The sequence below is a fragment of the Indicator indicator genome, chromosome 2 (genome assembly GCF_027791375.1).
Source record: "Indicator indicator isolate 239-I01 chromosome 2, UM_Iind_1.1, whole genome shotgun sequence".
NCBI classification, from domain to species: domain Eukaryota; kingdom Metazoa; phylum Chordata; class Aves; order Piciformes; family Indicatoridae; genus Indicator; species Indicator indicator.
Window position 1 is genome coordinate 34,983,702 of NC_072011.1, and position 23,822 is coordinate 35,007,523.

Genomic DNA, 23,822 nt, shown 5'->3' on the forward strand with positions numbered 1-23,822 from the left:
GCTCAGGACTGTGTCCAGATGGCTTTTGAGTATCTCTGAGGAGAGAGACTCCACAACCTCTCTGGGCAACCTGTGCTTGGTCACCCCCACAGTAAAAAAAGTGTTTCCTGATATTCAGAGGGAACATAATGTGCTTCAGTTTGTGCCCACTGACTCTGGTCCTGTCACTGGGCACCACTGAAAACATCCTGGATTTGCCTCCTTTATGCACTCCCACCAGGTATTTATAAACATAGATGAGTTTCTGTCTTAGCCTTCTCCTCTTCAGACTGAACAGCATCTTTTCACATAGAAAAAATGCTCCATGACTGTGGGGATTTAAACCAACAGGATCTAAGTCCCGTTTAAGAGATGAGGCAAGTAAAAAAGAAATGTTGTGGTTCTAAGCTCAAAACTGTGGAATGAAATCTTTCTGGAATGTGTGTAAGAAAGTCAGCTATCCGAGACTGTCCTGACCTTGCAGATAAGAAAGTAAAAATAATATTGAGTAGTGAAAAGAATATGTATTTGTTAAATTAGTACAGGTTTTGTATCTTTGCCCATATGTTATATCAGCTATTTTGGGTATATATAAAGGCCCTCAGATGCATTAATAAAATGTCTTCAATTACCATATTGGAGTCCATGACAAATCTGCCGTGACAAATGGCACCCGAGCAGGGACCCAAGTCTTGCGGCATCCTAGGCAAGAATCAGGAAAGGAAGGACCAGGGGCAGAGCACAGCCAAACCGGGAGATAAAAGTGTTGACAGGAAACACAGAGCCATGCACGTTCTAATTACCTTTTTTGCTGGACAAAAGGTAAGCAGTTGTGAACTATGGGGAATCAAGGCAAGAACAGAGAAATATTTTGAGCATTTTTAGCAATATTGTTAAAGACCAGGGGAATGGTATGGCTTGGGAGCAGAAAACTATCCTGGAAGCCTTTCAGAAAATCTTTAAGCAATGTGGGAAGTCTAGCAGAACCTCTGCTCTTCAGCGGATGCTTTTTTGGCTACTAAACACCACTCCTCTATTACTAGATGGACAATGTATGATCCAGGGATCTGGGATGAGATCAGAGTTAAGTTTTGGGACTATGCTAAGAAGAATGTTAAGAATGGAGTGATTAAAGCAGTGCCTGATGCTGGAGCTGCCTTGGAGAAGCAAGTGGCGGAAATTCATTGCCAAAGAGTTTTGTGCACCTTAAGAAATCCCGCTGTGAGTGATGTGCTGACAGCCTGCATGCATCAACATGAAGAGACTTTGGCAGCAGAGGCTTTTGCAGCTTCTCCCCCAGCCTTTGGTTTTCCTTTGCATAGATCTGGCTTCAGTGAGGAGAAGCTCAGGGAAGTGGTGCCATAGCCCAAGGGATGGCTCTGGCTTTGGCTTGTCCTGCCACAGCAGAGGTAATGGCAGCTCTCGTCACTCTCATACATCAGGCAGCTTCAGTTACCAGTCCCTGATTTTTTAAAGGAACATTTTTCTATTTTTTTTCATTGCCAAGAAACTAGTGAAAAGGAAACTTTGGAGCTGAAAGCAGTATGCATGCAGCCAGAACTTTAGTTCTAAAGCATGAAAATCTGCACATTTCTGAAGACAGCAGCTTGTAAACAACGGAAGATGAGTGCTTTTTTCTACTGCTGGCTGTTTGCAGTTCCTCCCCTCCTTCACCCTCCTCCTTCTGTCTTATCTCTCTCTCTCCCTCGTTTGCAGTTATTGGCAGTCTGCAGAAGCTGTATAAGATATGATATAAGTAAGAGTGCTAAGTTTTGTTAAGAAAGATATTTTAACATTTTGTAGGTGCAAACCTGATATGGATAATGATTTTAGCATTGCTTTTTTATTATAATGGGTATTGGAGATTTGTTATTTTAATGTTTGTAGTAGTTAAGCTTTTATGGTAAGGATAATAAATAATGAGTACTTATGATAAGTATTTAGTAATTGTAATAAGTTAAGTAATAAGTAAGTATAATAAAATATAAGCAATAATGTGTAATTTTAAGTAGAATAAGTTATTCTACAAGTTCATAGGTTAAGTTTCTCTTCTGGTTTGAACCTTTTAGTGTGCCAGCATTTTAAAATAACTCTATGTAATATAAGTAAGGATTATAGCAAATAAGTTTTCATTTTAGAAGAGTGCTCTATGTAATGTAACATATTTTTTTGTTTCTGTTTTTAGAAATTAATTTAGTGATTTAATTTTAACACAGTTTTAAAATCTTTTATGGGTTTTTGGTATTAGCATAAGTTAGGAGTTTAATAGAGGGATATTATAAAATGCTTTTTGGTCTTTTCTTTATATTTGTGATAGTGTTTTAAGATAAGGATTATAAAAAATAAGAAAATAAAAAGAAAATAAAAAGAAAAAAAAAAACCACAGAGGTTTAGCCTAGGAAAATACAAATGGATTTGTTAGTGTAGGAAAGGGATGTATATTTTACACCTACAGGTTTTTAGTGATACCAGCAAGGAAAAGTCAATCCATGTCATGAGCTGAAGAGTTCTATAACTTGGTTCTGCAAACAGCTGACAATGCAAGAATTAAGGCATGGGTGAAACAGCAGTGCCCATGAAGCTGAAAATCAGCAGACCTGAGACTGATCACAGTGACTGTTATGTTACACTGAAATTGATGGCATTGATCTGAGGCTGATCAGATGTGAATGACATCAGAGGACATCTGAATTAGGACTCAATATCATGATTGCTTAATTGCTGTGTGATTAGGGAACATGTTTGTATGGATTTATATGTCAGCTCACCAGAATGTCATAGTTAAGTAATAATCTCAAATGGTTAAAGAGATGGTTAAAATGGATTATAGACATTTCAGATTTTTGTTATAAAAACAAAAAGGGGGAGTGCAGGTATTATGTCACAAGAAAGAAAAGTTAAAGTTTTTAATTTTTTTTCATTTTATATGTGGTTTTTGGTGTGGTTTAGCAAAATTTATGGAGGATTTAAAAATTTTGGCAGCTTTAGTTGGGAGAAATTTGAAAAAAAAAAAAACTTGACATTAGAATATATGGCCAAAGGTTGGAACAATTGGACTCAGTACCTTCCCTTTAATGAAACAGATCCTCAAGAGATTAGTATGTTAGGATCAGTAAAAATAGATTATTGTGTTATGTTTAATTTTACATTGGGCAGAACCACGAATATTCAGGATGTCACTCTGGCAGGGAGGAAATGTAAAACCTGAATTCACACCATCGAAGGGGTTTACTCACCCTCACTACCTGCAGGTCTTTTCCTTTCTGTGGGGACAGGGTCTGACCAGCCTTACTCTCGCGAATCAAGGGAGAACCCTGTAGCCTTGGTCATTTGACCATGTTGACACCAAATAATTCTATGAGTTTGAATCACCTCAGGAAAAGGCAGAGGCATAACATCCATGATTTTGAAGCAGATTGTGAAGACAACATTGATTTTTGGGGAAGAGGAAAAATTGTGGAAGCATCTCTCTTTTCTCCAGGAGTGGCAGCAGCTAAGACCCCAGGCACTCTAAATAAACTGGGGTGTTGGTTATAGAAACAGAATAATGCTTCTTCCCTGGCCCTCAAAGGACTTCTGTTAGACACGGATTGTATTCAACACGCTACTCTGCAGAATAGAGCAGCTACAGATTTTATGTTATTAGCCCAAGGTCATAGTTGTCAGGAGTTTGAAGGACTGTGTTGTATGAGTCCTGATACTGTGTTCTTGCTAACAAACACAGAAAGAAGGATTCATTGATACTTAACCTGTTACTATTTTGGATATGAGAAGGAAACACAAGTTTATTTATTTACCCATACTTCATCAACATCACTGAAAATTCCCTCCTTCACCCTTTTGCCCACATGGACAGATTCATTAGAGGAGGTGGAGTGGGACATTTTTAAGCTAACCCAAAGCCAGCAAATATGTGAAAGGAGCAAGAAGTGGGATCTGGACAGTACTCTGCTTACAACACATGACCCTGACAGGGTTTTTTGAAATTCAATAACCCTTGTGATCTCTGTATATAGCAAACTAGTTCCTCTCCCTTCAGCCATTACCTAAGAAAAACCAACACAGCCTTTCCAGCAGTGAGCTGTTAGAAAGTCTTCTTCAAATACCAAGCTTACAAGAAATCTAACAGGTTTTATTCCTTGTGCTTGAGATGTCTGCAAATCCCTATCTGAACCTTATACTAATTAATGTAAGTTCATATATTGCTTTTATTCAATTATTACAAGCCACTAAATTTTATCATCCCTTGGATCAGAAATTTTGACTCAACGCTTTCTGTAGTAAGTCAGTGACTGACATTCTTTTTCATTTTAGTTCACTTTGTCTACCTTTTACAATTTATTAGGTTTTTCTTTGTTCTTCATACCACAACTTATTGCCAGTTCCAAAACATTTATTTTCTCAGGTATTATTTGTATTCATAGAATGAGAGAAAAACAAAGGAAGAAATGTGCTGACATTTTTTAGAGAAAGTATTTCTTAGATAAGGGTAACAGGACTTGCCTTGGGTCTCTGACACAGACAAGAGCATTAAAAAAAACCAACAACAACCAACCAAACAAAAATACCCCAACAAACAATAACAACAACAACAAAAAACAGGGATGGTTCTGACTTCATGCAAGCAGCAGAACAGTCTTCCCATCGAGGCTGTGGAGTCTGCATCCCTGGAGGATTTCAGACCTGAAAAGATAAAGTCCTAGGCAGCATGTCTGACCTTAGAGTTGACCCTCTTTTGAGCAAGGGGTTGGATTAGAGTCCTCCTGAGCTACCTCCCAATCTGAATTATATTACAACTCCAAGACTCTAGATAGGTCAAGCAGAAGTGGAACAATGAGCATAAAAAAGAGATGGAGACAACTGAAGAAGAAATTATTCCTACCAGAACAGCCTATAATAAACCTGGCAAGGCTGGTTACAGAAGGAGTAAAGGCTTATATTTCTCTCACTGACCACTGAGTCGCATACACAAACATATAGTCACTACTAGTTCTCTGAGTAAAAAATGGAAGGAGTGACCTGGTCTTCTCCAGAATGCAATAAAGGTTATTTAAGATCTGAAAAATTCCCAGTAGGAGCCTTTATCTCTTCTTCAGTTATATATGGTGACTAAGGTGTTCTTACTGTCATGATAAGCAATCTCGTTCAGGTAGGATGAATCTACACTAAGTCAACGTGAAAGTATCTCTTTGTCCCTTTATCTAATATATATTTAATTTTCATTTTTATGGCTAACAATCCAGCAACTTATTCCAGTACTGCATAAATATAAATGCACAAATATATCTCTTTAATATTAATCTAAGATCCACTGTAGCTCACATTTGGGAATCGATCTGCTTTAATGAAGAAAAAAATATAAAATTAAAAAAAAAAGAAAATCCCCACACATAGTATAAGAATAAAGACATTCACTTGAAAGTCTAAAGTCTTCTTGACTAGTATTATCTGACAATGGGGCAAATGCATAACTAAACCATTGCCAATAATCTTTGCACAGAGATTGAATAACCTGTAAATCAAATATGGCTCTAATGGGTGAACATCCATGAAATTGTACCGGTAAATAATATCCACAAAATCATAACCCTTAACCCTGATTCACACCAGACTGGTAGGGGACTAACACTGCTGCTATCTGTGTAGCAGCAGTAAAAGTACTACACAGAAAGAAAACTCATCTGTCTGGAGATTTCTAATCTCCAAGCAAGAATTTGTCCAATGCATAAGAGGCACAATAAAGACAACACTTTGATATATCTCTCAATTTGCTAAAAATCAGACCGAAAATAAATACTTCAAAGAAGCCAGTGAAGTAGAACAGTAGGGTAGGAAACAAAATAACGAGCTTGAAAAAGAAAATTAATCCAGCAGCAGAGTAGTCCTACATGCTTAACTGCCTGGAAGTTCAATTCAGAAAGCCTCTGCATCCCCCATCTATTCCCACATGTGAAGTTAGGAAATTTTTACTTAAAGAAGCACATTTCATCTGGAAGAACAGAAGATGGAAATTAGGACTATCAGAAACTTCTATGGAGTGCACTAGCTAAGAAGAAAAAACAGAAGCCTGAAACGTTCACAGGTAGAAAGTGTAATATTTGTAAGTATTCTGAACACACATCTAAAAATTGGAGGAACACAAACTAAAAGCAAGAAAATACTTTTTTTTTTTTTTCAGATGGCAAGTGGACAAGTACACACAGAGAAATGTGTTATCTACACAACTATTATTTTCCAGTCTTCAGCCACTGTGTCTAAGAATATGCAGTGTAAGCTACACAGATAGCCTCACTGAGAACACATAATTCAAATTGTGTTCAACCGCTATACAAAGAATAAAAACTACCTCCAGAGACATCATACAAAAAATCTGAGGGAGATAAAGCTCACGGAGTTTTAACTTGGCAGAATAGAATAGAGTTAAGCTTCTGTTCTTGACTGTTTGTGTTGGAGACAACAATATGAACCAAGGTTAAAGGTGTAATTCATAGCACTCACACTACTGAAAAGTGCAAGAGCATATTCAAGAAACAAATTTACCTGGATCCAACGTTTTAATTTTTCACAATCAAAAAAGGACAGTGCTGCAGCCTATAAAAGCTAATGGAAAATAAATTCCGCAGGTATTTCTACTCAGTTGTACAATCAGTATGCTTTTAGTTCATATTTTCTGCTGGTACACCAGATCTTCATACTTTGTTCTCCTCCACTGGCTAGGCCTACAGATGTGTGACCGAATTGTTTGTCTGCAAACATTCAGTGGGGAACTAAATGATACATTCTCTACAACACATGACAGCCAAGAATTTGTGCATATCAGACAGGAAATGCTTTTTACATTATGGTTCTCTCAGGCATGGTGCTGTGTATGACAGCATGCTTCCCTGGCCACAGTACACTACCATTGCTTCTCCTTTTCTTTCTCACACTCAAGGCAAGGCACAGCTAACCACCTGCTAACTTCCCTCTCAATAAGCTGTGTTTGGATATCACAGCCACAAGAACAGTCACAACAGCACACTCCAAGCATATGATCAAGAGTCATTGCCACAGCTACATATATATCTGGGGTAGGGTTTAAAGCTTGGCAGATCTAGGGCATGTGAATAACTGGCATGGCTGGTACACCTCTTTGATTTGTGGCCAGTAGATTGAAATAGTTGGCACAGGCTCTTTCAGTGCACAAAATATTTGTTCCTAAAGGAACTACAGAAAACAATATTGCTGAATCAGAGGAATACCAGCTAATGAGTTTCTGAAGTTCAGTGAGGGTAAGCAATAGGTAGCACTAAACTCTTGCTGTGATTGCTTGACTGCTGGTTAAGAGGAATCATGACAGTTTTTCAGTCTCTAAGTGTGTTTTGATATCAGTTACTACTACATCAACCATTATTTTTTTATCATTGTCATTCTTTGCTATCATAATCATGGAACATCCAGTTATAACCAAGCAGTTCAAAGAACATGCAGCAGCTAGAAAAATAACTGCCTCTTTCACTGCACTCAATACAGTAAAGGAGAATACAATCTTCTTCATAAAAATTATCAGACCTCCAGCAAATCAAGAGCAGGAAATGCTGAAAATAATGTATTTCTTTCACTGACAAGAATGCTGTGCTCTTAAAGTCCAGCAGGAGTTTAAAACCTTTATAAGTAAATCGGTGTCATTGAGACACATATCAGGGAAAAACATCAAAGCTCAGGCAATGTAACAATGAAGACTGTGGAGGTAGCTTTCCAGAGAATAACACAGGAATACTATTCCCAGTGTGATCAGATACAGTGTGGGATGTATATATAAAAAAACCCAGGCAATTATAAATAACAGAATCACTTTCGGCCAGTGTTCTTCATCCATTATTAATAATTCATTTGACTGGCACATGAAATATATTTCATTGTCCACATCAAAATGGATGATGAAAGAGTAAACTTCCAGATGTTGTGAAACTCCATTTCATGCCATCATACCTCCCTATTGTCATACTCCACCCCCTCAGTGCTCACTTCTCCCCGTTGCACAGGATTTACACAGAGATAACTGTCAGTTCAGTCAGATAAACGCTGACATTTAAAATACAGAAATATTTACAAAGACTAGTCAGCAAAAATAGCTCAATGAAAACACAGTCATAACGTGGGGTTTTTTTCCATAAAAAGAAAAGAGGTCTCAGTGAATGATCTAAATTCTTCTCTACTAGAGAATCTAAACACAGAAAGAAGAGACAGCACTGATGACAACAGTGGTGACAAAAACTATCAAAGGCTTTAAAATAAATTGACAAAATGAACAAAAGCATCTTTGTGGGTCAACATAATGGTCACTGTTTTAAGACAGTCAAATATTAATTGATGAACTGCTAGCTGTACTGTGAAATTTATCATTTAAAGCACCCTCAGTACTAAAGGAAAAAAGCTAGAAAATGTGTCGTCAGGTTTTCACAAGACATTCAGTGGCAATGTGGGAAAAAAGATGAACACAAAAGATGCATAGAGAGATAATATGATAGGAACTCTAATAAATGGTAGAATGAATGAAACTAAAACCAGAATGTGACAGAAAATGAGGATTCAGCACTACTTTTGCTGGTGGATGCAATGTCTCACAACTCTGTCAGTGTTCTTGTGGAACTAGTGAAGATACAAGATCATGAAACCTGGTTAACATATGATCTTGGATTTCCAGAGGGCTCTTTGCATGATGTCTGCAAATGTTTTCTTAAGGAATTTAGTGGATTTGGGATAGAAAGTCATGGAAAAAGCAACAGGTAGAAAGATGGGAATAAAGATCAGTTATCACACTGAAGAGGATAACAACTGTAGCTGTGTTTACTAGATCCTGAACTATTCATTATCATCCTAAATTATCTACAGAAGGGTGAGACTGATAATAACAAAATTTGCTAAAAGCATAGCATTAATGAGGTAAGTAAAAACCAAGTTCTGAGGAAATGCAAAAGTACTTCAGGGTACTGATTCAGCAGATAACACAACAGCAGATGGAATTTAATTTTGATAAATGATGAAAATTTCAAATATGAATCATCCTTAATGTTATGGTTTTAGTGTGAGAGCAAAAAAAAAAAACCTACTTCCCCCTTTCCCCCTCCTGCCTCCTCCGTCCCCTCTTACCAAGAGATAAGAAAGGGAGGAAAAAAAAGGCATAGAGAGTTTCCCTAGTTGATTTATGCAGAATACTTTACTCCTCCAGCACCAGATCACATCAGTATATATATGAAACAGAAAGAAGGGGAAAGGAAAAATACCGTCTAGATCCTGAAAACAACCAAAGATGCACCCACATACTCAAGACCCAGAAAGCCAGAGAGCAACTGAGAATCTCCTGTCCAGGATGGTAACATTGAAAAATGGGTAAAATGTCATAAATCTGTGATTCTGATAGTGGGTAATATTCCATCAGTGTGTTTCAAACCACTGCACTTACTCAATTCACATGCTTCTACTCAAGACAAACTAGAGTCACTATGTTTCTGTGAAAATGCTTCCTCAAATCTCTAATAGAACAAAATGAATTATTAGGAAAGACAGAAAACAAACCAGAAGGCATTGGTAATATATAGCACAGCACTTCCACATTGTAATTTCAAAGCAGAGTTCTAGCAATTTCATTTCTCTCTCTCTCTGCATATAAAAATATATATAAAAATCCACAGGAAGAAGAAGAGTAGGGATTGTAAGAGATTTTATGAAGGCTTCCATACAAGATGAGAGTGGCCATAGCCATTATATCAGTCTATAAAAATCATAAATAGGCAAGACAAGGTGAATTAACAAGGAATAATTGTTACTTTTCAGAATCCGAGAACTTGGAGTTGACCAATATATCCTGTACAGAGCTCTGGTTAGGCCACACCTTGAATACTGTGTCCAGTTCTGGGCTCCTCAATTTAAGAAAGAGATTGAGACATTTGAACATGTCCAGAGAAGGGCAACAAGGCTGGTGAGAGGTCTCAAGCACAAACCCTATGAGGAGAGGCTGAGGGAGCTGGGGTTGTTTATCATGGAGAAGAAGAGGCTCAGGGGTGAGCTTATTACTCTCTACAACTACCTGAAAGGAGGTTGTAGACAGGTGGGGGTTGGTCTCTTCTCCCAGGCAACCAGCACTAGAACAAGAGGACACAGTCTCAAGCTTGCAGCAGGGGAAGTTTAGGCTCGAGGTGGGGAGAAAGTTTTTCACAGAAAGAGTGATCTGCCATTGGAATGTGCTGCCCAGGGAGGTGGTGGAGTCACTGTCCTTGGTGGCACTTGAAGCCATGGTTTAGTTAGTCATGAGATGCTGAGTGATAGGTTGGACTTGATGATCTCTGAGATCTTTTCCCACCTTGTTGATTCTATGATATCAGACATGCCTTTCAGAACAAAGGTTGTTGTACAAAATGCTTTTAATTTCAAGTATTTTGGAGCATGCATTGGATATAAACTAATTTACATTGCTACCTCTTTTTTTTTTTTCTGGCTGTACAGAAGATTTTGGCCACGCTAATTAAAAAAAAGAATTACTATTATGCTTAATTGCCCTTGGTATGCAGAGTCTCTTTGATATTAAATTTTACATTGAAATACATTTATTGGTTAATTGCTCTTCCTGGACATAGGTTTGGCATGTCAGAATATCTTCTAAATGTACTGTGAAGAAGCTTAAATACATTTTTCACTTCTAATTTATTCTCAGTCAGCCATCATTACTGGTGGCAAAAGTATGTGGATATGGTAAAAGTTACTGTGGATAGATGAATTACTTTTGATCTATTTCTTGAGTTTTTCATCAGCTTCAGATAATTCAGGGCATAAATTTGCAAACATTCACTGACATAAACTTTAATCCCCTGGGAATTTACAGGTGAAACTACCTAGAGAGTTGTCTGTATGTTTAATTTTATTATGTAGTCATAGTGGCATTCTCTATTACTAAAATTCATGTAAGTTTTAGCTGTGATGCTATAAATCCACATCCCTAACTTCCTCAAAGCAGCCTAGTCGAAAATATCCTTGTTAGGTGACAAATACATGAAGCTACCACAAGAAGTAAGTTTTCACTTTTGTTACAATGAAAAAAATCCACCATTTATCGTTTCTGTGAAAGACCTTAACCAAGACATTTAAATTTATTTATCCCACAGCTCATATGATATAATAGTTGCTTATTATAGTTTTGCTTTATTACTTGCTAGTAATTATATTTGAGGATGGATATAATTCCACAATTTCAAGATGCAATATTCCACATTTATGGTTCTGGGTAACCTTTCTAATGAGTTTAAAAGCTATTGAAAGGTTAATTTTCCCAGTTTATCTAAGGTATTAAAGTAGACAGCAATTAATAAACAAAATTCTAAAAAGGAAGTGTAAATCACTTGTTATAGTTTCTGTGTGCTTAACTGAGATGAATAGAGTCTTTTTATGGTTTGGATTTTTTTCTTAATCATGTTTTGGGGTTTTTTATTATTAATTTGTATTTCAAATTTAGTGAGAACAGTAATTTTTTAGCACCTATAAAAATTAAATTCTTTTGTCACTAGATATTTTAATTTTGTGGATTCAAGTGTTCTGAAACCAAATGAGGTCTTGCAGCTACATCAGGCTTGCAGCTGCAGGTCTTGGCACCCATTCTGCCACACAAACAGTGAAAAGCCTGAAAATCTGTGAAATTTAAGGTGACTGAATCCAAGCAGTGACAGTACAAGAACGGTGAAATGTTAGAGGGAGAACATCTGAATGGAGAACGTGTGAATTAGATCCAATCAGGAGCTCTAAGCAAATGAGAACCAGAGGATATTCTATCTAGTAAAATTGGGGAATGAAACATGGAGATAAAACAGAGGAGAAAAAGAAAAAAAAAAAAAGGAGGGGGAGGGGGGAGGCAAAGGCATATTGAAAAATGAGAGGAAATATTAAACTGCCCAAAATAAAATGGCAAGTTATGTCCTTGGTATAGTAAACCAGAGCATCCAGTGGTTTGAGTAATCTTGAATTGCCACTATGCTCCTTTGTGGACAGCAGTATCCCTCTACATGTGTCATGGGAAAACTGAAAACCTTCTTAAGGAAAACGAGTAACAAACTCAAGAGAAGGTCTTACACTAACCTTCCTTTCATCAACTGCCACTTACAGTATTATACAAAAACGTTTTTGTTTACCTGACCATAGACAGCTGCAGCAGCTGACAAGATGAAATGGGATTTCAACTACTTTTATTCAATTAAGTTGTCCATATTTAAAATCTCACTTCCACCTACTTGTGCTTTCCATTATTATGTAATGCAGTTCTCTGGGAAACGAAAGCAAAAAGCTATTGAAGTCTCTTGACAATTATTTAGCTGCTTTTAATTTATTATGCCAATATGAGTTGGTAATTAGTAAATTTTCTTCCTCTTAAACCTCCAAAACTTGGTGTGATCCAAAAGGTTCAGAAAGAGGCTGTCAAACGGTACAAAAAGCACACAAATTCCTAGTAACATTAGTAAAAATGAGATCAAATATTTTATCAGAAAGATTAGAATATTTTAACTTAGGCAATTTATTAATGAGCTTTATTGCTAAAGGTTATCGGAGTTCTCAGTAAAAGAGCATACCTTTTCTATGATTCTTTAGTTGTACTTTTGTCCTTAGTTAAGTCAATAAATATATGTTTTATTGTTATTACCAAAACCAGTAACGTAATAGTCTCTGACCATGCCAAATAATCAATTGTGGAGCTACAAGCACAGAGAATTACAATGCAAGTAGGCAAGATGGGGAATGGATAATACTTCTGAATCAGCAGGATTTGCTATCTGAAGCCAGTTATTTTGAAAATGAGGTGCATCAGTAGGAAGTTAATAATTGTCTTACATACATTTGCCTTAGGCTGTGTTATTAGTTCCATATTCTAAACAATTGCAGGAGATATCCAATTCAGCAGCACCAGTTTCTTAAACAATGTGGAGAATTTTCAATGAAAACTAAGGAGAAAAAAAAAATGTCCATTTTTGGATTAGATTCTACAAAATTATTACAAAGTTTTCCAGACTTAATAAATTGTTGGGGAGAAACCAGTATGAGTTTTTAACAGCTCATCTTATATATACTTTTATGATGAAACTGTGTACTTCAAGGTAAATTCATGGGTAAAGATTTTAGTTGTGTAATTTAGATTTCTTGTAGCTTAATTTGTCCTGTGACAGGAAGAATGAAATACATTCCTACAACTGGTGTATCAGACCATCTGGACTTCTTTCAAATTAAATTAAATTAAATTAATGTTTACCAATTTTTCAGCTTCTATTATCTGGATCTGGTAATAGTTTTATCATTAATTCTTTATCTAAGTAGGCTTCTTCTCACTTATTTTTCTAATCATTATTTTGTATTCTATTCAGTATTTTTTTCGCACTCTTCAGTCAGTAAGGTTCTCGTAGACCTCAGTGAAATAAAGCCCATGGTGTCTACTGGATTGATGGTAGTTGGTTCCAGTTTTTAAATCTAACTCTGTATCAGGTATTTTTATAAACTAGCTTTCGGATTTTAGTCTAAGATATTAAAGGCCACATTTCACCAAATTCTATTTTTAAAAGGCATCTAGTTAAATCTTGTTTCTTTTGGAGTTAATGAGAAAACCTCCAGCCTTCTGCAGGCTTGGAATTTCACCTTTAATGATTAAAAAAATGGAGAAAAGAGTAAGTATCTTGTGAAGGTATTACACTTGCCACTGAAGATAATTCTGAGTAGACCTGGGAGACTTTCAATTTTAAAGACATACATTATTTCCTATTAAGAAAATTAATAGTATTGCAGAAATTACCATGGAATTGGGGCTTGTATTAAGAAAAAAGAAATTTAAAACCTCAATTGAAGGTTTGTTTTTAACCAAAAGGAAGCAAACATCAATAGAGTTCTATTTTATATAGAAAATGTTTATGACACACAGGCCATAGCCAAATCATAGAATGATAGAATGGTTTGGATTGTTCCAGCCCTGCTGTTACAGGCAGGAGTACTTTCCACTAGATCAGGTTGCTCAAAGTCTAATTAGAATCAGCAGAGATTAAAAAAATATGAAATCCATTAAATCGGATTTATCTTGTCACAACTGAATTATATGCAGTGCACCACTGTTCACCACTTCCAAAATCCATCTAAGTGTTTAAGCAAATAAAATAACCTCTGCACGTGAAAATCTACCATTGCAGTTCTGAAACCACAGCTGTGGCTAGAAGCCCACCAAATGCCACATACAGGTAAGTGTCACCTGTGCTACACACAACTAAAGGAAAACTGACCCTTATATATTTTTGTTTTGAATATCACAACATTAGTACTATTGGTACTAAAGAGGTGCCTGTAAATTTTTATATTTTTCTATTCCCATGCAGGATCTGAATTTTACTTTCTTTCTGTTTGTTTGAAATTAGTCATTATTCCGTTTAAATGTTACAGGACACAGAAAGCTCAGATCAAATTCACCCTATAGAAGAAAGTTAAAGAAGCTAGACTCGAGGAGGTTTGCCTCTATGAAAGCAATTTGCCTAAGTTTCTGTTAGACATATGAAAGAAGTGAACGTCTTGGCATTCCTGTGTTCCTAGTATGAGGGTTACAGTATGTGTGCAGGCTGTGTAAATTACTTCTATCAGCTTTTTTTAAAAGTTAAGCTAGATTCTACTCTTTATGTATTTCCACAAGTTTTGATTAATGCAAAGACTGCAAACATAAGCATGACCTTTCAATTCCCTTCATTTTTGCTTTTTGTAAGAGACTCTCTTCTCCCTTAGCAAACTCTGGAAGAACCTTCCCTTTGCTTGCAGCTGTCTGGCACTGCCTCTCAAATGCAATCACTTAGAACATCTTGTCTGGTTCCTGCTTTTTGCTGCTACCTTACTGCATATTCATGGAGAAAGGGGCAAAAGTAACTTAGAGCTGACTAATTTTTCAAGTGCATGTTCATAAACTCAAATATATATCTAGTATTTTTCCTCTAACTCTTTAGAGCAAGTACTGTGTACTAATGCAACAGCTGCTGGAGAGAGATCTTACTACAAAGTAGAGGGAAAGGTAGAAGAAATACAAACAGATGTTGTGCTGTTGAGTTCTCCCTTTTCATTTAACTGGATCAGTGACCAGTTTATGTGGCTGCTAGTGGGCACCTAATTACACATTAGCTACATCAGTTAAGTGAGAAGACTATTATGAACTGCAGTTGAAAAATCACAAGAGGGTGCCTACTTTAAGGTACAATCTTGTTTTATAATTTACAAAGTTTGATTTGGTCACATATATTTGACTTTAGTGTAATCCTTGGTGTCCAAAAATTGTAGCAAACTCCTTCAACAGGCTGCCAAAATGTACTGGATCAAGGAGATCTGAATGCAAAGGCTGTGCATTCTGGAGCTGGCTGCATTACTGTGGCTCTGCTAAAGTAACCAACCAATACTGGAGTGCCTTCAGCCAAATTCAATTGGCTTTGCTGATACAAGTAAATTAAATTCTAATCAATAAGCAGCTGAATATGAGCAAGCAGTGTGCCCAGGTGGCCAAGAAAGCCAATGGCATCCTGGCTTGGATTACAATTACAAATGCTGTGTCCAGCCAGTAGGGAGGTGATTGTCCCCTCGTACTCAGCTCTGGTGAGGCCAGACCTCAAGTATTGTGTTCAGTTTTGGGCACCTCAATACAAAAGAGATGTGGAGGTGCTGGAGTGAGTGCAGAGGAGGGCAACAAAGCTGGTGAAGGGCCTGGAGAATAAATCTTATGATGAGTGACTGAAGGAGCTGGGGCTGTTTAGTTTGAAAAAGAAGAGGCTGAGGGGAGACCTCAATGCTGTCTACAACTACCTGAAAGGATGTCATGTAGAGAGATTGGTGCTGGTCTCTTCTCACAGGTAATTACTGATAGAACAGGAAGGAATGGCTTCAAGCTGTGGCTGGGTAGGTTTAGACTGGAAATTAGGAAGAATGTTTTCACAGAAAGAATAGTCAGGTATTGGAATGTGCGTCCAAGGAGGTGGTTGAGTCACCAACCCTGGATATGTTTAAAGGTCATTTAGATATAATGCTTGGGGATATGGTTTAGGAGTGAACCTTGTAGAGTAGGGTTATTGGTTGGACTTGGTGATCCCAAGGGTCTTTTCCAACCTGAACGTTTCTGTGATTCTGTGAAACAAGCAACACTCAGAAGCAAAGGTACTGGAAAGGAACAAGGGGATGATGGCTAAGCATATTATCAACTTTACCAGGCCCTTTCTGAGTCACTCAGATAAAAATTCTTCATTGGAGGACTTAAGGATGAAATACACATTTGTGAATAACACACATTTCGTTATGAAAATACTTGAAAATTTGCATTAATTTTCTCCTTAAAGAGACAACAGCATGATTTTCCATTAGCATGTTGCAGTGCTAGAGAACAGAGAAATCAAGTGTCTGCCCAAAGGGCATCAAAGAAGTCAGTGCAAGAACCAAGTACAGGATTCATTTATTGGAAATTCAGCTGACACCTTTAAATCAGCTAATTTTTACCTCTAAGGATTAAAAGGACTTCAGTCTATACTGTGGTCGTTCTGATAAATTTCATGACACTAATTATCACTTTACAAAAGAAAAACAACGTAGAAAAACAGTAGATTTTCCACATTAAGTTCAATTGGCACCATCAGTGAAGAGTCAGCATTTACCCTGTAATGGTCAATTCCACAAACAGATCTAAGTGCCAAACCACAAGCCTTTACAATTCTGTAAACTCAGTTAATTGCTTCACTGGGGGTCGAGATCAGGCTTATTTTTATGACTGAATTAAAATTCTACATTAAAAATAACTTAGATAATTTCTGTTCCTTACAATTTTACAGATGAGTTGTAGGCTGAAACACATACATAAGTACACGTGGGAAAGCAAACAACATAACAGCAACTGTTGTCATGCACAGTTATTCTGGGCAGAAACTCTATTCTGAGCCACTGAAATAACTTGTAGTCTGGTATAAATTACTAGCATCCATCCATAATCTCCAGTTTATTGTCTTGATTTACTTCAGTAAGCCAAAATCTTTCAAATATTCCACAGAAGATGATTTTCCATTTACGAAAAATGTGCAGGGGCTTTTTTTGTTTGTTTTGTTTTTTGACTAGCAATTTATACTTGTAATTGTTTTTTACTTGAAATTGCTCTTTGTTTTATACTTATTAACACAGTGAAAGCATATGCTGCTGTCAAACCTTCTCCTGCCCTTTATTCTCCCACGATCCATAAAGTAGTCTTCTTCATTCCCACTTAAATGGTATTGGAGTTTATTCCCTATGCAAAACAAAGAATAAAAACTGCACTACAAAATGTGACATCTAAAAATATATATATTTTTGGTAGTGCCACTTCTTTCTTACTAATTTTTTTGTTTTACTAAGTAACAAGTTGACTGAACAAGTTAAATATTTTCACTCTGCAGAACAAAAAGGGGGAATCTCATCAGTTTTGAGCTACTTACAGGGCGACTACAAAGAAGATGGCATCCTCATCATAAAAAGCCACATGGAATGAACAAGCAGCAATGGGGAGAGATCTCATCTTGATGTAAGAAAGAGATTTTAAGTGAAAACAATCAATCACTGGAACAAACTCCCTAGGGATGTGGTGGAGTCCCCATCATTGGAGGTGTTCAAGATGAAACTGGACAAGGTGCTAGATAATCTCATCTAGGCCCCCTTTCTCATGAAAGGTTAGATCAGATGACTTTTGCAGGTCTCTTCTAACCATAGCTATTCTATGATTCTGCAAATCATACTGGAAATCTAAATTATGGGTTTTTTTCCCACAGGAAATTCTAGATTGTCTTGTGTAGAACTGGAATAAAAAGTCACACTTAAAACATTTTACAAAACAGAATATTTTCAGAAGTTTTGTCATGTGAATAGCTCTTGCTCACCATCTGTCAGCTTCACTGCTATCTGGCAATTCTGAGCACTGCCCAAAGGCAGCATTTAGGGTAATTGGCTTTCTGAAGCTTTGCATCCAGCGAGCTCCAGATAGATGACTTTGGACTAGGACCAATGTGCATAATTCTGTCATTGTGCATAATTTTTTCCACCCATGCAATCTGAGAGGATTAAATCCATCTTAAATAAAATTGCCATGTTTTTCTGGTTATATAGGTTAGTAGTTTGCATGTTTGTTTAATTTTCTTTAGACATCAACATAGGGAAGCATGTTTTCCATTTAGTTTAAGGTTCCTGCTACTCCGAATTTCACAACACCAGATAATCTGAATGACAGCCTATGCCAGTATTGCAGTTCTGGTTTGTCAAATAAAGGTTAATCTTCCAGATCAGATAAACACAGAATAACAGTCCTTCAAGCTTTGACAAATAAAGATTTGTGGGTTTGTAGAGTTTTGTAGTGTTTTGTAGCTCACAACTGAAAAATACAATATCACACATAGATCTCTTGCATCCTCCACTTTATCTGCAGGAAGCAAACATAAGACACTCTGTAAAGTTACATAAAACTGGAAGCAATTAGTGATACTTTTAGTATAATGCATCGATAATATGTTAACTGGCTACCTCCAAATAGTGAATTATGTCTTTATAATTGTTATTCATGTCACAATTTTAAACACAGTGATTCTGCTTTTTGCTGGAACCGTACAAGGTTCATACTTTCATTTTTAATATGACAGAAACCCAAAATTTTAAAATAAATAAATCTTTTTTTTAAAACCATACATATATTCTGAAACAGAGAAAGGAAAAATAAGTATTTTTTGATCATGCTTTAAAGAAGGAAAATTATCTTCCCACTAGCCAAAAGACAATAGAAACTTCCACAGAATATACTATATCTGCCATTTAGCATTTTTTACTGGGAATCATTAATTTCTGGAAAACTTCAGGTCATGTAATAAGATTCCTGTAAACCAGGGAAATAATTATCAGATATTCATCACTGTGTTTGCTGCTGTCCACACAAGAAGCCTGTGTCAGAGCTCAGAACCAAAGCTATTCTTTCACATTCCAACCAGTTTACAGACAAATGAACTATTCTTCCTCACTGCACTGATTTTATTTACAGTTCACCACTATAAATGTGTCCAAACTTAGAAACTGAAATGCAGCTTTTGGTAGTAGTACAAAAGCATGTTTTGTTAATTCTATTTATTTTTTATATATTGAAAAATTTTGTTAAGAAAATAGTTAAAAACTATTTAGCATGACACTAAGTAAATCCCTCACAGAGCAGAACTTAAGCTCATTTTCTACTAATTAATGCAGCTATTATTTTCATTCTTGACCATCACCTTGTTTCCTGGTACCTGATCCAATAAAAAGGTTTGTAAAGTGACATGCTCCCTGTTCTGCTGTTGAAACTATACTGGTCTGTCCACCCCTACTATGACAAAAGACAAAGTGCAGTCCAATAACTTAGAAAGAAAAACTAGAATTTTCAAACATGAAAAAGGATAAATTACCTGGGTCTTCTATAGATAAGTTCTTTGTTAACCATTGAACAATGTCTGAACCTAGGAAATAAACAACAGGTATTTTAAATTAGTAAGTTTTCTCTTCATATTTTTCAGTTCCTTAGGCCAATTAATATTGTTCTACCATGTTAAAGAGATCTATATTTTTTTTGCTCAGTTTGTCCATATAAAAGGATAGACCATTCTACTTTTAGCAAAGAAACATACCACTAACTTTTTTCTCTAAGACAAAACTTGCATTAAGGGTGCAATCAAAGCCTGCAAAAATTACACAGAAAAACAAACATTTTGTTAAATTAATATTGTTTTCCCTACTTCCAAATTAGTTTACAAATGAAGCCTAGAAAACGTAAATCCAACATGCATCATGATTTTGCAGTATATGGGGTATATATTACAGGCTACACCAGAAGCTTAAAAACCTCCTTAGGACTAATGGCATGATGAGCTCCTCTTAGGAGCTACAGTTTGTGTTCAGCTTTGACTTCCAGATTTATTATCTTTAACTGTCACTTCTGCTGTCTGAACTTCAACCCATTTCACTGGCTACCAGCAAAAGCACATTAAGTTACCTAAATGTGTACTACCAATGTTTCAAACTCCATCTCATGGCTAAGCTCTTGAAAAAAATTATTTTTTCCCCTGATAGTAAAGCCCTTTTCTTGCCAATCTGGTCTTTATTCTTCTGTATCACTTTGTAACAGTGTGAGAGCTGAAATCCCCCCACTCTTTCCCCACCCCACCCCCCCCAACAATAACCAGGCTAGCTCAGTCTGGAAGCAAATGAAACAGTTCTAAACCATCACACCCTTCATTTACTGCCACTCTATTCTGCTCTATTTAATTTCCTGTTCTTATTTTAAGGCTCCTTGTTACTGCTGGTCTCTTAACACATTTAACACCAGATTCCCTAATATTTTTCACCGAATATCCATTTAACTCCACTTCCTAATTGCTACCCACGTCTGCTCCTTTTGGCCATGCACTTCCTAAAATAGTTTTCAAGACTGAAGCCAGTCTTGGTTTTCAGACTGAAAGTTACAGTTGGACTTCACCCGCTGTGAGTATGAATTGCAAAATAAATTACGAAGTGGTTCCCCAAACCATATTTTAAGCAACAGTCATATTTTAAGCAACTTTAAAACTGGGGGGGGTGGGTGTGTTTATGCGCATGGTCTCTGTGGTATCATCCCTCCAGTTGAGACAAGCAACACAATAAATGTGTCACATAACACTTCTGTACAGAACCAATATTTAAGTTGCTCATCCATTTCTCAGCAGATATGATAATACAGGGGTAAGCCTTACATTTAAAAAGATAATAAAAATTTATACAATCTATGGAAACATAAATAAAATCAAAACAATAAAATCTCATGAATGGACAATAATACATAACATTAGGATCATATTTCCCCTGTAATTTGGTATTTAGATTTCTTCCTGTACTCTCCATAGTGCAAAATTTCCTTTGGTCTTCTTACGACAATGAATATGATACTTTTTCAGAGCATTTCCAAGAAGAAAGAATATATGACTGTAATTTTGTAGCTGTTATTTTAACACATTTAGTGATTAGGTGCATCGTGTGTTTTACAAAGCTGAGTTGATTATATTATAACACCATGCCCAGAGATTTTCATTACTAGGTTGCATATCTCAATTTTGATGTTACCGTTTCTCATAGCATTTACTCAGAATTATTCCTTAAATGAAGCAATTTATCTTTGCATGCTGTCATGTTATATGTGTACAGAACAATTCAGACAGATATTCCCACCTGAAAATATTCTATTTTATGCACTTTTATAAATATATTTCCTGTCCTTTAGAGGAATTTAATGAGACTGTGTCATGAAAGGAGCCTATGCCTAGAATTATGCCCCAAATATTGTTAAAACCTGTCCCAACATGTTTTGGTCAAATCCTCCCTTCTCCCTCCTTTCTGGAGTGGGTGCCCATCCCAGAGCTGAGTAAACAAAGTGTCAGCCATCACCAAGCCAGGGTAAACAACCCAACCTGCCTTTTCTGGGGTAAAAGAAATCACGTGCCCACTTTGTGGGATGCTTGTTCTTCTTCAAAGTTTGGGCATAATTCCAACTACATGCTTTGTATTGGTTAAAGGTGCTTACCAAGATTGACTATTGGCTAAATCCAAGCCTCGAGCATATTATAAATATCACCCCAACTGCAAACAAGTTGCTTTTTGCTTAAGCTCTTTGTTCTTTGCTCCTAAGCTCTTTTGTGCTCTTCTGCTCTGTGCATGTGCACTGGCCTCGTATGCATTCTCTGCCTTTCTTTGCAGTCTGAGAGAAGCTATTACCTGGGAAGCACCACCGTGCCCCAGTTTACCTGGAAGCCTGCAAAGAGTCCTTCGCTTTGCTTCACTGCAGCTTAGCATCATATCAGCAGTCCCACTGGTAGGAAGAAGCTGCCAGCACGTCTTAAAGGGACTTAGACCCCGTTGGTAAGCCTCACCATTATGGGGAGATAGCTAGCCTAAATCATGTGGCATTTCTAACAGGACCTGCTGCAGCCATGAAGCCGCAGACCTGCAAGGCAAAGCCTTTGTGTGCCTGCTCGCAAAGTAAGAACCGCGCTCAGATGCATCGCGTGTACGGGTCGCTGAGTTTTGGGAGAAGGAGCTGCTGCCTGCCACTCAATAGCCCTCTAAGTCAAAGCTGACCCAGGGTGATTCAGAGCCGGGACCACCTGCGACTGTCCCAGATGCTCGCTCATTTCAAGCTGAGCTGCTCCCCTCCCACCCACCCGACTCTCCAGCAGCCCCAGGAAGGGAACCACTCCCCCAAAGTACCCTGCCGACTCCACAGAACCGCAGTACCGACGGAGCCACTCCAGAGAGTCTGTTCAGGTGAACCTGCTGGTCGGCAGAAGTCTACACCTCACCCCCTGTGCAGCCACGGGAGAAGGCTTGCCTCCACAATCCAGAAGGGGCTGCCCCACGGAAGCTAGCACCAAATCCCCACAAGCCCCTGTGCTTCGGCAGTTACCAGCTACAGCCCCACCGGGACCCCAGAGCCAGCCTCAGCAGCCAGTATAGCAGTAGCTTGGCAACCTGCATAACAACATGCTTAACAGCAGATTTGGTTCTGTTTAAAATCCCTGTGCTTTATCTCGCATGATATTGTAATTTGTGTTTTATTAAGCAGCCTCCCCAGCTGTCATAATTTGTGATCATAAATTGATTTAAGTCTCTGAAAGGTTCCTTTGATTGTACTGCCCTGCTGCGTTGTTTGTCTGTAGAAGATACCAAGCATCTTGTCGAGTCGCCATCTGGTGGACAAGCAGCAGAATTGCAACCTTGGTTCTATTACTGAATAACTATTCCGTAATTTTTCATTGGGTTCAAAATTGTTTGTTCCAGTTTATAGGGTATGTCCACGACCGTGCACTAGAATCTGCATATAAACGTTGTTTAAAGTTTATTAATATTTTAAAATATTAGTAAAATTACATTTCATATTTCATACTTTCATAAATCATAATTAATAACCTTATTCATTACAGACTGACATGAAGGAAGAACTTTAGCTTAGAATAAGCTGAAACTTCATAGACTTCAATGACACTGTTACAGGTCTATCTAGATTTTTGTGTCAGAGTGGCTAGAGCAGTTAGCCCTAAATATTTTCCTAAATCCTCAAAGCTCAAAGATAAAAAATAATTCAGAAAACAACATGACATTTTTGAATAACGATTCTTAACTTTGACTTCCGTCATATTTCTCAGGTACCATGAGGGAAGAAGGTTTCTACAGTTTTTATCTTGCCTTCAAACATTTATTTCCCCCTTTACCTCTTTTTTTTTTTTTTTTTTCTTTCCCCACAGTGACACACCATGTTCCTCAGTCCTCAACTCCTGGCATCACGTTTGCATATGTATCAACATATCAGAAATTTCACCTCCATATAATACACTACATTCTGTCTTCTTATAAATAATAGTGGGAAATGGGATTTCTTTGAGAATTGCATCATCTGACTCAGAAAGATCATTAATGCTCTATTCACATTTCACACTAAAGCCATTCCCCAGGTACCTAAAAGCCTGAAGAGCAGTTTAAGCCAGCTATCACATTTGAACACTCATGATCTCCATTGCATGACTTCAATGACAAAAGCCCAGATGAATAAACATTAACATAACACTCTCCTAGTGTGAAGACTATTCAAGTAAAACAAAGTTGCAAGGAATTTGTCAAATAACAAGTGAGATATTAAGCAGTTCATACTCCTTTGGGATGTCTTGTGGCCAACTCTAGTTCTAAAAAGAATGATAGAAATATCTTGTATAGCTTCCTCTTTGTTGTTTGCTATTTTTTTATCTGCAACTTTTAATGTCTAATCAACAAAATTA

The 23,822-nt window shown here is 37.1% G+C and overlaps 1 protein-coding gene across 8 annotated transcripts in view; it reads right to left on the reverse strand.

Annotated features, from left to right (window-relative positions):
• The window catches only part of RGS7 (regulator of G protein signaling 7), a 246,391-nt gene that overhangs the window by 90,478 nt on the left and 132,091 nt on the right, over window positions 1-23,822 (reverse strand). For 7 of the 8 annotated variants that reach the window (XM_054398879.1, XM_054398828.1, XM_054398871.1 and 4 more), the window contains exon 3: window positions 19,434-19,484. The exons of the other annotated variant lie outside the window; for it this stretch is intronic. In XM_054398879.1, coding sequence (XP_054254854.1) covers window positions 19,434-19,484 — 51 coding nt within the window. The remainder of the gene's footprint in view (window positions 1-19,433; window positions 19,485-23,822) is intronic. 8 annotated transcript variants of the gene reach the window in all.